The sequence below is a fragment of the Heliconius melpomene genome, chromosome 16 (genome assembly GCF_056956725.1).
Source record: "Heliconius melpomene rosina isolate 202511_hmr_F chromosome 16, ASM5695672v1, whole genome shotgun sequence".
NCBI classification, from domain to species: Eukaryota; Metazoa; Arthropoda; class Insecta; order Lepidoptera; family Nymphalidae; genus Heliconius; species Heliconius melpomene.
In genome coordinates, this window is record NC_140404.1 from 10,829,303 (window position 1) to 10,841,702 (window position 12,400).

The 12,400-nt window shown below is 31.3% G+C and overlaps 1 protein-coding gene across 2 annotated transcripts in view; it reads left to right on the forward strand.

The window, feature by feature from the left end:
• Positions 1–12,400, forward strand: part of LOC146531055 (xanthine dehydrogenase-like) — an 87,815-nt gene that overhangs the window by 71,689 nt on the left and 3,726 nt on the right. The window contains exons 1-11 of one of the 2 annotated variants that reach the window (XM_085199716.1): positions 3,649–3,759; positions 4,702–4,859; positions 5,399–5,559; positions 6,159–6,532; positions 6,781–7,001; positions 7,338–7,440; positions 7,901–8,028; positions 8,213–8,500; positions 9,323–9,484; positions 9,938–10,066; positions 10,226–10,713. In XM_085199716.1, the coding sequence (XP_085055842.1) occupies positions 3,717–3,759; positions 4,702–4,859; positions 5,399–5,559; positions 6,159–6,532; positions 6,781–7,001; positions 7,338–7,440; positions 7,901–8,028; positions 8,213–8,500; positions 9,323–9,484; positions 9,938–10,066; positions 10,226–10,713 (2,255 nt within the window). In that variant the 5' untranslated portion in view covers positions 3,649–3,716. Of the gene's footprint in view, positions 1–3,648; positions 3,760–4,701; positions 4,860–5,398; positions 5,560–6,158; positions 6,533–6,780; positions 7,002–7,337; positions 7,441–7,900; positions 8,029–8,212; positions 8,501–9,322; positions 9,485–9,937; positions 10,067–10,225; positions 10,714–12,400 lie in introns of those variants that run through there. The other variant, XM_085199717.1, reaches the window with a different exon arrangement.

The following is a 12,400-nucleotide window of genomic DNA, read 5'->3' on the forward strand; positions in this document are numbered from 1 at the left end:
ATTTTAAGCTGAATTTAACGAAATTTTAAGTTAAATGGTGTTTACAGACATACAGACACAGATATGCCGAAAACAAAGTGATTCTATAAGAGTTCCGTTTTTTGTTTTAATGTAACCCAAACAACAGTGTGAACGTTGCTATAGAAGCATTTTTAATCGAATTTTGTAGCACAATTTGCAGTTAAAATGCATAATTTGGTAAGTTATTACTATACGGTACTGCATATTTATAAAGAAATTAGGACACACTTTCGTTGCATATTAAATATCAATATATAATTTAATTTTTTATCGTTGCCATTACGAATTTTGTCTGGGTCAGATATTTAATTCATATTTAAGCGTATACGTTGGGTCTCTTTAAATAAAATGTAGTTCAAAATGTCCTCGAGTGCTTGGCTTGCTGAAAATTTATAAAAAATGTTTTAATGTGAATCATCAGCAGAAATCTATAAGTAACTACAGGGTTTTTATTACAATTGTCCAAAGGCTATTGTATTACAATAAGGCTAATCTGTAGGAACTAAAATGATAATCTAAGCTGCGATTAAGGAATGGAGTTTTTGGTTGGACTTGATACTAGGATTACTCGGAGCAATAATTATACTTAAATAAATTTCATTATTTTATTCTGGTAGAGATCAGATCAGTCCATTTTTTATATTCATAAAGACATACGGTAGAGCCCAGGAAATATAATTAAAAGCAAGCTGGCTTACAGAGCAAAGCTCTTGTTGTGTCATTTCCTTTTCGCCACACCAATTTGCGTCGACTTCCTGTACTCACTCGCACTATGGCCGTTGTATAAAATTTCAAATGCCTGGATATTTATAAAGTAATACATTTCTGAGTTATTAACCAAATTTTAGTTTTTCTATGTTTTGAGTTCTTAGTAAATTATGTAATATGTAGATTTTTAGTCATTCTTGGCATTTTTTATTGATTCATTCACTATTTTTATAAATTATTTCATTTAAAATTTGGAACATAATAATTTGTTACGTTTAAACTTTGTGGTCCTCTAGACTGGCCTTATTTTATTTTTCACAGTGACAGATAAATCAGCTTTGCCATAAATAAACTCAGAAAATTTGAAAATTCACTCAATAGTTCCAAATATGTGATAACGTACTTCATTAACAGCGTTTTTTTTCCATTATTATTCTAAACGATGTTATTAACTTGTCATGTCTTTTTTATCGATATTTTTTTAATGTGTTAATATTCATAGTTTTACATGACACCTAAATAGCAGTAAATACAACTAGCTGTCTCTAGACATTTTTATTTTGTACTAGACAAAGTGGGATTGGTTATTATAGTCGAAGTAAAGTACTCACTAGTGTGAAATAAAAAACTTAGGGGAATGAAATATTTTTATTTTCATGCTCTTGTTAGAAGACGATATGCGGCGTTAATATCTGCAGCTAAACATGAGATGTCTGCGTACTTAGCAATATGTGAAATACAACGTGAGGCTAAAAAAAAATTACACAACATATCAATAGCGTAATCGTGTTTGTTCCCAGATGATCCATAAAGCGTAGATAAGATGTGTCTCTCTTGCACAACTATAACATAAACATAAAAACTCTTTATTTCACACCATATTAAACATATTTAACAAAAACAAAAAATCGTACAAAAAATAAATGTGAAAGGGCGGCCTTATCACTAAAAGTGATCTCTTCCAGGCAACCTAATCTTAGAAGAATCAATTTAAAAGACAGGGCATGGCGCGATCAAACATATATATATTTATACACCTGCATAAATACTATCTCATAAACTACATACAATACACATACATAATAAAAATAAATAAATAAATAAATAAATAAATAAATAAATAGAATAAGTGCACAGATACATGACAATTACGTCGAAATATATAAAAATACTACATACTAAGATAGTAATTTTTAACTTTATATTTAAATATATTTAAAGATTTAGACTGCCTTATAGCTCGCGGTAAGGTATTCCATAGCTTCGCAGCTTGGACAGTGAATGACTCACTGTAACAACGGGTACGACACAAAGGTATTTCCAGGACATTATCACTTTGGGATCGGAGAGTTGGGGCAAGACGGGATTCAGAGCCGAGAAAGGTAAAGCGTTCTTTAAGGTAAGTTGGAGTTTCAGGATGGAAGAGGATAGAGTAGAGAAGAGTTAGAGTATGAACATTCCGACGTTCTTTGATAGGAAGCCATCCGAGCCTCGATCGATGCTCACTGATATGATTAAATTTCCTCAGTGCAAATATAAATCTTATGACAAGATTTTGTAGGCGCTCTAATTTATTGAGTAATTGCTGCGATAAATCCAGGTAGCAAGTGCAACTATATGTGAAGCAACTATATGTGAAGTCTTTAAGTTTTATCAAGTACAATAATTCTGCATAATGGTTTTTGCCTCTGTTATCGATATATTAGCATACGTTATTTTTTATTTATATCTTTTATGTAGAGAATCGATTTTTTTTATTATATACTGGCGGCCCACTCGCGGTTTCGCCCGCATACCTTAATACTTTTATTTTGCTGCATTTGCCAATAAATTGAGATTGACAATATTGTTGTCAAATTCGAGGGCTTCTCTTTACGAAACAAAATTTGACTATCTAAGATAGACTTAAAAGGCACGGGAGTGACAATGTCAGAATTCCTGACTTGAATGTTTTGGACACATGGTGTCATATTAGTGCTGGGTCCAGCCGGTTCGAAACACCGGTTTGTAACTACAGCTCTTTCTATTCCATCAGTTATCTCCCACACTGTGTACTGAGACAAGGGACCTAAAATTCTCAATCGACAAAGACAAAGAGCCAAAAGAATTGTGAAGAAGTAAGTGGCTTCGTGTTTATTGTAATGCCTTTATGCTTCATGTTGTCGGCCTAATTGCCTTAGATTATCTTCTATATTTGTAATATATTTATTTTATTTTTAATATATTTTATTAAGCACTAAAGTTATTGTAGGTAGAAAATTGTTTTTATTTTTATTCTGTACTTAGTAAATTGTAAATTGTTGTGTTTGTTCTTTTTTTTATAAGAAGAATGAGGAGTTTATGATTCCATTTTATTACTGACAAGTGACAGCTGTCAATTTACAAATATTATAATGAACATAACTTGCGTTCAGCGTTCATTTTTGATTATTATGTTTAAAAATAAAAGTTCAATGTTTTTTTTTGTTTGTTTTGGTATTTTATTTTAGATTGCTTTTTTTATTTTTATTTTTTTCACCAGGTATAGTGGTTAACTATAATTTATCATTTTTTATAAAATGGCTGGCATGTTAAGTAGTTGTATTTTTTTTATTTTATTTGTTTATATATTTTTTTATTTTAATTTCCAAAAAAAATTAACTTGCGCTGTATTCTGCACACAGCAGGGTAGGCAGAGGGAAACTAGTGTTAAGACACTCCGTTCTTCATTTTCTGCCGCATAAAGTAAAATAAATATTCCATTTGCGCGAGTGGGGATCGAACCCACAACCAGTCGCGTTTTGTGCCCTTGCGCCACAACTGGCCTCTTAATTTATTTTGTTTAAAAAAATACATTTCTTATTTAATGATTGAAACAATCATTGAAATATTTCATTTTAATTAAAAACGACTAAAGGCACAAATATTTTTGATAACACTAAAACGTTTAGCGTACACTTCATACAGTTGGTTCTCTTCAGTTACTTAACAAAGGCCGCGGTGTCAACATGGATAGAGTGAAGTTTAAGATCAACGGAAATGAATATTCCGGTATATTTTTGACAATTTTTATTTTTTATAATTATTTAGTTATTTTGGAAATAAATTTTAATAAAAAAAATAATATATTTTTTATCTAAATTAATTGTAAAGTAGTTTTAGAAAATATTCTACGCATAATATTATTTTATTTTTATATTTCTTTTTATTTGTATTTTAATAATAATTGTTTTATGTACGTCCTATAAGTAGTATGAAGCAAGTTGTAGTGCAGGGATACCAGCGCCAGGGAACTGTAAATGCTATAGGTTATGGGTTCGACTCTTACTCCAGGAAATTAAATATTTAATATTTTAATCTCATCACTCTGGTTACGAAGCAAAGCGCGGCACCACGCCGCGGTGTCTTAGTTGGAACGGAGTACCTTAACACAAGGTTCCCAGGTCCCCCTGCCTACCCTACTATATGCGGGATACAGTGTGAAATTGAAAAAGTTTTGAAAGGGAAGGAACGAATTAGTTAGTCTTAGTCATGTCAAGAAATAAAAAGTATTCAATGTCCGTTAATGAAAATCGAACTCACAACTGTCGCGGTCATAGTTAGAGGTTGACTACGTTCAAACATTTTAAAATGTTTTTGCCCTATTTTGTTAATCTGGTAGGCCGTGGGAAGACATTCTGTTCCCCACTTTCCTCCAAATTTCAAACTCAGCGCCGCTCTTTGCCACGACAACAGAGCGAAGAAATAAAAGTTTTAATGTAAGTAAATATTTTTATTCCTCGAGTGAATCGAGCTCACAACCGTCGCGTGACAGTCACACCCTTCTGCCGCTGCGGCACGACGGCTTATATACATCTACCAAAAATAATTGGTGACGAAAAGAAACTATATAATACGAATTATATGCAATAATAAAAAATAGAACGAAGCACTCATTCTTTCATCCTTGTAGATTGATCATAAAATTTCATAATTTTTTTTTTATTATTTAAGTGGGGTCAGAAGTGTCTTCCAACACAACACTGTTGGATTACATACGTCACACTATAGAACTACGTGGTACTAAATACATGTGTCTGGAGGGTGGGTGTGGGGCTTGCATTGTGAGTGCTGTGAAATCTTCTGGTGCTACCCCTGAAGGTGTTAATACGGTAAGATTTTGTTAAGCATATAGCAGGATAGGTATAGGAAACCCAGTGCTAAAATCCGTTTCCGATTTCCTCTCAATTTTGAGGATATTAAATGGTCAAATTAAAATAAAAGTTAAATATCAATAAAAGTTAATTATGTTAAATACCAAAAAAAAAACACTTCATTCACCTAAGTGTGAGTCGAACCCAGAACTCCAGTCCAAATATAAATAACATTTCATTTATTTTTATAAATCTATATTAATTTTATGTAGCTAAAAATGAGTTAAGCTTAACGCGCTAATCTCAGGAACTTATTAAAAGAATATTTTGGTATTAGGTGGTCGCCATTTGACGACGAAGTCTTCAGGCGGGGTGTATTGTGTGAAATTAATCATTTTTATAACAATAACTGGACTTGAGATCCGAGTAGCTTCGGGCACTCAGGATATCTCGTCTCTCTTAGTTAAAATATGTAAAATATGCAAAAACAATTTCGTTTATTTTAATTGTATTTTTAGAAAATTCATAGGATTTACTTTATTTTTTTTTTATTTTAGTGTCTAGTACCAATAACATCGTGTAACGATTGGGAAATAACAACGGTTGAGGAAATAGGCAATCGCTTAAAAGGTTACCATCCTATCCAGAAGGTTTTAGCTGAACATCATGGGTCGCAGTGCGGATATTGCTCCCCAGGATGGGTTATGGCCCTTTATAGGTAGGTATATCTCTTTTTGTTTTTCCTTACTGTTGTCATTCAAAATTAATGGTAAGTTATTCTGTTGGACTCTTTCTCCTGGATTGCCGTATCCCGCATGTAGCAGAGTGATGGTAACCTAGTATTTTACACACCCTACCGTACCGCCCATTTTTTTTAAAGTTTGCTTTGTAGGAGATGCCACGCTGCCATTCATTGATAGGGCGAGGACACGATAATAATTCATCGTCTCAAGTGGAAATCAAACCCACAACTATGTTTAAAATCAGACATCAGTGCCGCTGCGCCTAGAATACCTCATATATTTTTTATTGCTACCAACTTTTCTCACTATACAGTTAGAAAGAGGAAAATAGTGATAATTCATTACTTTCAAAATTTTCCTCTGATATTAAAATTATACTGATCTGGGATCTTTCATACAAACAGCTCAAGAAGATAAGCGCGGCGTTGAGTTCCACTACACAACTGGTAATGTCTCGGAAATTAAATAAAAAAGTGGAATGCACTGTCTTAACACTAAGGTCCCTCCGTCTACTCTGCTATAAACTGGATACCGAGTGAACCTGAAAAAAAAATTAACAATTGTAATATTTCAGCATACTCCAAAATAAAAAACCAACCATGCTCGAGATGGAACAATCGTTTGGTAGTAACATCTGTAGATGTACTGGATATAGACCAATATTAGATGCCCTAAAAACTTTTGCATCTGACTTTCCTGTCAGCGACATACCAGATATTGAAGAATTAAGAGTTTGTAATAAAACTAAAGAAAGCTGCTTAAAAGAAAAATGTGGGGATTCAGATTGGTGTTTCGTAACTAAAAACGAAATATTTGCAGAACCGTTGTACATTAAATTGAGTGATGATAGAGACTGGTATAAAGTACTCAACTTAGCTGATGTGTTTGCTATTTGGAATGAGAAGGGTAAAAATTCTTATATGCTGATTGGAGGTAATACTGGCAAAGGTAGGTTGTATCTTTATTGTGTTATTTTAAAAACAAATGAATGAGAATGAAATTAAATTTAAATTTATCTTCTCAATCTATTTTGAAAAGCATACAGCGTTAAGTTACGCCACACAACACGCATTTTAATATGAACAAAAAATGATATAAATTAATTGATCCAAACAATGAGAAAAAAAGTATCAACATTATTTTAATTTAAAATAACGCCAAGATATAGTTTTATAATACTAACTCAATCTTTACAGGAGTATATCCAATATTGGAATATCCCCAAGTATTAATAGATATTAATGGCATTAAAGATTTACAAGGCTATTATTTGGATCAGAATTTGGTAATTGGAGCTGGTAATACTTTGACGGAAGTTCTAAATATATTTGAAAGTCAATCCGATGAGGAATATTTCAATTATCTCAGTATTTTGAGGGATCATTTAAAACTAGTTGCTCATATACCTGTGAGAAATGTGAGTTTGTTTGTTTTATAATTGTTTTAATTGGGAACAATTAGGGCATGTGTGTTACAAGGCCACTTGATTCAAAATTTCACATGTCATGTATGTTTCAAATATTGCTGATAAAGACGTAATCAATGTTTGTAAACTATATTCTTTCCTAGCCTATAACCTATTCGAGAAAAAAGATTCACTATATACATTATCTTTTGTTAAGTCTTGGATGTGCTCGAATTTAGCCTTGTAGTTTTTTTTTTCTTTAAATATTGATATTTTTTTATAAGTAAACAGGACAAAGTAAAGAGAGTCCTTTCATAAATTATGTTATTTTCAAAATGTATATTTCAGAGAGCAACAATCGCTGGTAACTTAATGTTGAAAAATGAGCATTCCGATTTTAAGTCTGATATATTTTTACTTTTGGAAACTGTTGGCGCGGAATTAAATATTAGTAAGTACTGTTCATTTTTTTAAATCATATTGGGTTCGATTTGTGCTCAGGCAAGGCAGGCAGGCAGGCAATGAGGGTAATTCGGCACTATATTTTTCCTCTTTTCGTGCTTTGCATCAAGGAATAGGAGACTATCGTAGGTCGCTAGAAGCACGTCTGACTGAATGTAATAGAAACACTACTTATATTAAATTTAATTTATAATATATTTTCATTAATCTGATTTAAAACAAACAAATACTAATATTTTGCAGTAATAATTTTCTTTACTTACAATATTAGAATTCTGTATTTGAAAAAAAAACGGAACCCTTATTTTTCAAGCTCGTATGAATGTTTCGAGCACAGAAGAAAGTTGTATATACTTCCCCTTGAATTGAATTCAATTAAAATCATGAAATTAGTGCTGAACCCGCGGAGGGCGAGTGTAACTCAAACTTGATTATTTTTTTATTTGTAGTGACATCCTCATCAACGAAAAAAACCATAACGATGAAGAATTTTCTTAACGAAGATATGAAAGGGAAGATAATAGTTTCTATAGTATTTCCGCCCCTAAGTGATGAACATAAGTTAGTTACTTACAAAGTATGTCCCAATATTAATATAATATCATATTTATTCTTTAAAAATTATTTATCTAATTGTAATTTTTTTAAAGTTTTTAATTTTTTTTTTCAATTAGTTTTTCAATTTATATATTTTTATTTTTGTCGAAGTATTTTGTCAATTGATTCATTTATTATTTATTTATGTTTTAATAAATTTTTAGATAATGCCCAGATCGCAAAATGCCCACGCCATTGTCCACGCTGGTTTTCTATACAAATTGTCGACAAGCAATATCGTTAGTGCGTCTAGAATAGTATTTAGCGGGTTAAATAATAGTTATACTAGGGCATCAAAAACGGAACATTATTTATGCGGAAAGAATTTATTTAATAACGAAACTTTAAAAGGCGCATCAACTACCTTGGACAAGGAACTGGTAGTCACAGAAAATTTACCCAGTCCTCCTGTTGAGCACAGAAGAAAAATGGCTTTGGGTCTGTTCTATAAGGTTTGTGTTTTTTTTCTATTTTCTTTACTACGATAGTAAATAGTTAAACAAATTATTTGAATTCATAATAAATGAGTATAAACAATAATAAACTACTTGAACGCCTATTGTTACACATTCCCACACAACAAAATTATATATAACAATTTAATATTTATTTAACAATTCTTTACACTAGGCGTCACTAACCCGTTTTCATTTCCTGAGCTCTTTTCATCTAAAAATGTTTGAATATATGTATTGGCTTAGACGATTACATTTTGTTAAAGATTTTATTATAGTTTTACATTTGACTTCAGCACACTTATAACTATGTGACTGTAATAAAATGTAAGAAACAACAAACTTGCTTCAAAATTTGGTTTAATTTTGGACATTAATTTTTGTAGGGCTCACGAGCCTGCGACTATAAGCGCGTTATGAAATATTTAATATTTTATTTTTTTGCGCTCTGATACAAGACACTCAACGCAAAGGCACAGACTCCCTCTGCCTACCCTGCTACGTGCGGGATACATCGTTTAGCTGAAAACAAAAACGATTTTTTTATTAATATAAATATATCATCGTGAAACTAGGCACATATATACGTAATTAAATTGATATCATTCTGATCTGGTGACGGAGCCAGGATCTGAATATACTCTTCAAAGGTTACTAGCCATCCATTCATCATCAACAACATCAACATTCTATTTCACTTGCAGCACTTAGATAATCATGTGGAACCACACACACATTGAATATCTTTAGATATTAAATCCTCTACCTATCTGTTGAGAAAATAATTTCCTTGTGTGTACTAATATGTATTTATCCTAGGGATTACTATCTCTATGCCCATTAAATATATTGAGTGAACGATTCAAATCTGGAGCAATCAAATTAAGGGATACACGGCCGGTGTCGAAAGCTCAACAAGTGTTTGATACAGATCCTTCTAAGTGGCCTTTAAATCAACCCATACAGAAAGTAGATGCTCTGGTAAGTTTATTGGATTATTTATATTAGTTTTACTTTCATACTGTTTTTTTTAGATTTGCGTTATATTCAGTCTGCGTGTAAAGTAATTTGGTAAATGAGTAGCAAACGGGGACCACTATCCTATATAGTTTATATTCGAGATTTTCATAGTTTGTCTTATAAACAGACAGAGAAAAAGAAAATAATTTATTTCTTTGTTACGTACAATCTATTTAAACGTAATAAATATTGATCGTACGTAACTTAATTGAGGTGTCGTTTTCGTCGTTCGAGTGAAATTATTAAAACTTTAGCTATTTAAGATTATATCATAATATCATCTTTTCTATATGTATATATATAGATTATATCTTTTCTATATTAGATAGTATATAATTTTATTAATTTATAGTAACAACTAGACTATTATAAGGGAATACTAATAAGATTTATATTTTGATTCTAAATTTATAGATACAATGTGCGGGCGAAGCTAAATTCACAGAAGACTTACCTAAGCTTCCAGATGAAGTATTCGTTGCTTTTGTACTTAGTACTGTTGGAAAAGGAACTATAGATAAAATAGATCCTAGTAAAGCCTTGGTAAGATTACTATAATTATAACTAAATATTTTATTGAAAACTTTAAATTTAAATTTTAATATAAATTTGTAGCTGGTTGTGGTTCGTTATTTGATAATAATAGGTTTGTTATTAATATTGTGATAATGCTAAAAAATTGTAATTAATGTATACTTGTAGAAGTTACCAGGAGCAGTCGCTTTTTATTCAGCTAAAGATATACCTGGAAAAAATACATTTACGCCACCGCCAGTCGATCATTTTGTGACAACAGATGAAGAAGTTATAGCCGCTAGTGAAATCAAATATTATAATCAGCCTCTTGGTATTATAGTAGCTAATGATCAATACATAGCTAATAAAGCAGCTACTTTAGTCGAAGTTACGTATAAAGATGTAAAGAAGCCCATAGTAGATATAAGAATAACCAAAAATGATCCTAACAAAGCCACGTTAGTATTTTCACAAAATGCTAAAAGCAAAGGAAGTGATGTTGTTAAGGTAGTAAAAGGAGACTATACAATATTTGGACAGTATCATTTTTGTATGGAAACGTTAGTAACTGTCACTCATCCTTCTGAAGAAGGGTTAAAAGTTCACGCAGCTGCTCAGTGGATGGATGCTATACAGCAGTCTTTATCGAGAATGTTGAAAATTTCACAGAATAGGTGATTTTATTATTTGTTATTGTTTTTAGCTATTAATTTAGTTTTTACAACATAAATATTTTCAACATCTATACTATAATATAATAAAGCGGAAGAGTTTGTTTGTTTGTTTGTTTGTTTGTTTGTTTGTTTGTTTGTTTGAACGCTAAGATCTCTGGATCTACTGGTCCGATTTTCATTGTTTTTGTTTTGTATGAAAGCTGCATTCTTCAGAAGTGCTATAGGCTATATAACATTACATTACACATATATACTAATATATTTTAAAGTACATTCTAATTTGACATGCAATTTATTCTGCCATGTTAATAACAACCGTCGTTGCTACGCGACCGCTACCGCGACATTTTGATATTCATCCTTATGAAAATAAATATAATAGTCACTTTTAGCATTTTATCTAGATTGAAATTATAGTTTACTGTATAACATACTAATAAATAATTAAGGAGATGTCACTGATTCCAAATGACCTAGCCACCTAGCGGGCGGCACAGTATGACCGACGCGAACGGGCAGATGACGTTGACGGTTTTATAAATTTTCATACATTTTCGAACTTTATTTGTTGTTTATAATTAATTTAAAATACACTTTGATTCTCTTCTTATTTTATTTGATATTTCCCGCTAAAATTATCCTACTTAATAGAGAGAAATGTTTAGTTATTTCGTAGAGTCGATATCTATGTACGCACGTACGGAAAACTTTAGGTACTTTTTCTAATTTTAAGAATACCTATCCTTTAGTTACTTTTAATCCTTTTGTTAGTTCATTTCAATAACTCAGATATTTTTTTCTAATAATGTGTATCTACTTATTATTCTTTTTGATTATATGAGCTTATATTTTCTTACTAATTCTATTGAGAATTGAAAATAATTTAATGAATATATTTAATAAATATTCTTATAGTTGAAGCAGGCGTAGCCGCGTCCGGGTCCACTAGTTGTGTATAATTTGCAAGACAAATCTATACTAATATAATAAAGCGGAAGAGTTTGTTTGTTTGTTTGTTTGTTTGTTTGAACGCTAAGATCTCTGGATCTACTGGTCCGATTTACATTGTTTTTGTTTTGTATGAAAGCTGCATTCTTCAGAAGTGCTATAGGCTATATAACATTACATTACACATATAAACGAATATATTTTAAAGTACTTTCTAATTTGACATGCAATTATTCTGCCATGTTAATAACAACGCGCAACGTCGCGTCGCTACGCAACCGTAACCGCGACATTTTGATATTCATCCTTATGAAAATAAATATAAGAGTCACTTTTAGCATTTTATCTAGATTGAAATTATAGTTTACTGTATAACATTTTAATAAATAATTAAGGATGATTGTCCCTGATTCCAAATGACCTAGCCTACGGGCGGCATAGTATGAGTATGACCGACGCGAACGGGCAGATGACGTTGACGGTTTTATAAATTTTCTAACTTTATTTGCTATTTATAATTAATTTAAAATACACTTTGGTTCTCTTCTCATTTTATTTGATATTGCTGGCAAAAAATATCCTTTTAGGTAGTTTTTAGGTACGGTTTTTAGGTACTTTTTCTAATATTAAGAATATCGCTTAGTTACTTTTACTTCTTATGTTGGTCTATTTCAATTTCTCAGATATTTTTTTCTAATAATATCCCTCTACTTATTATTCTTTTTGATTAATTAAGCTT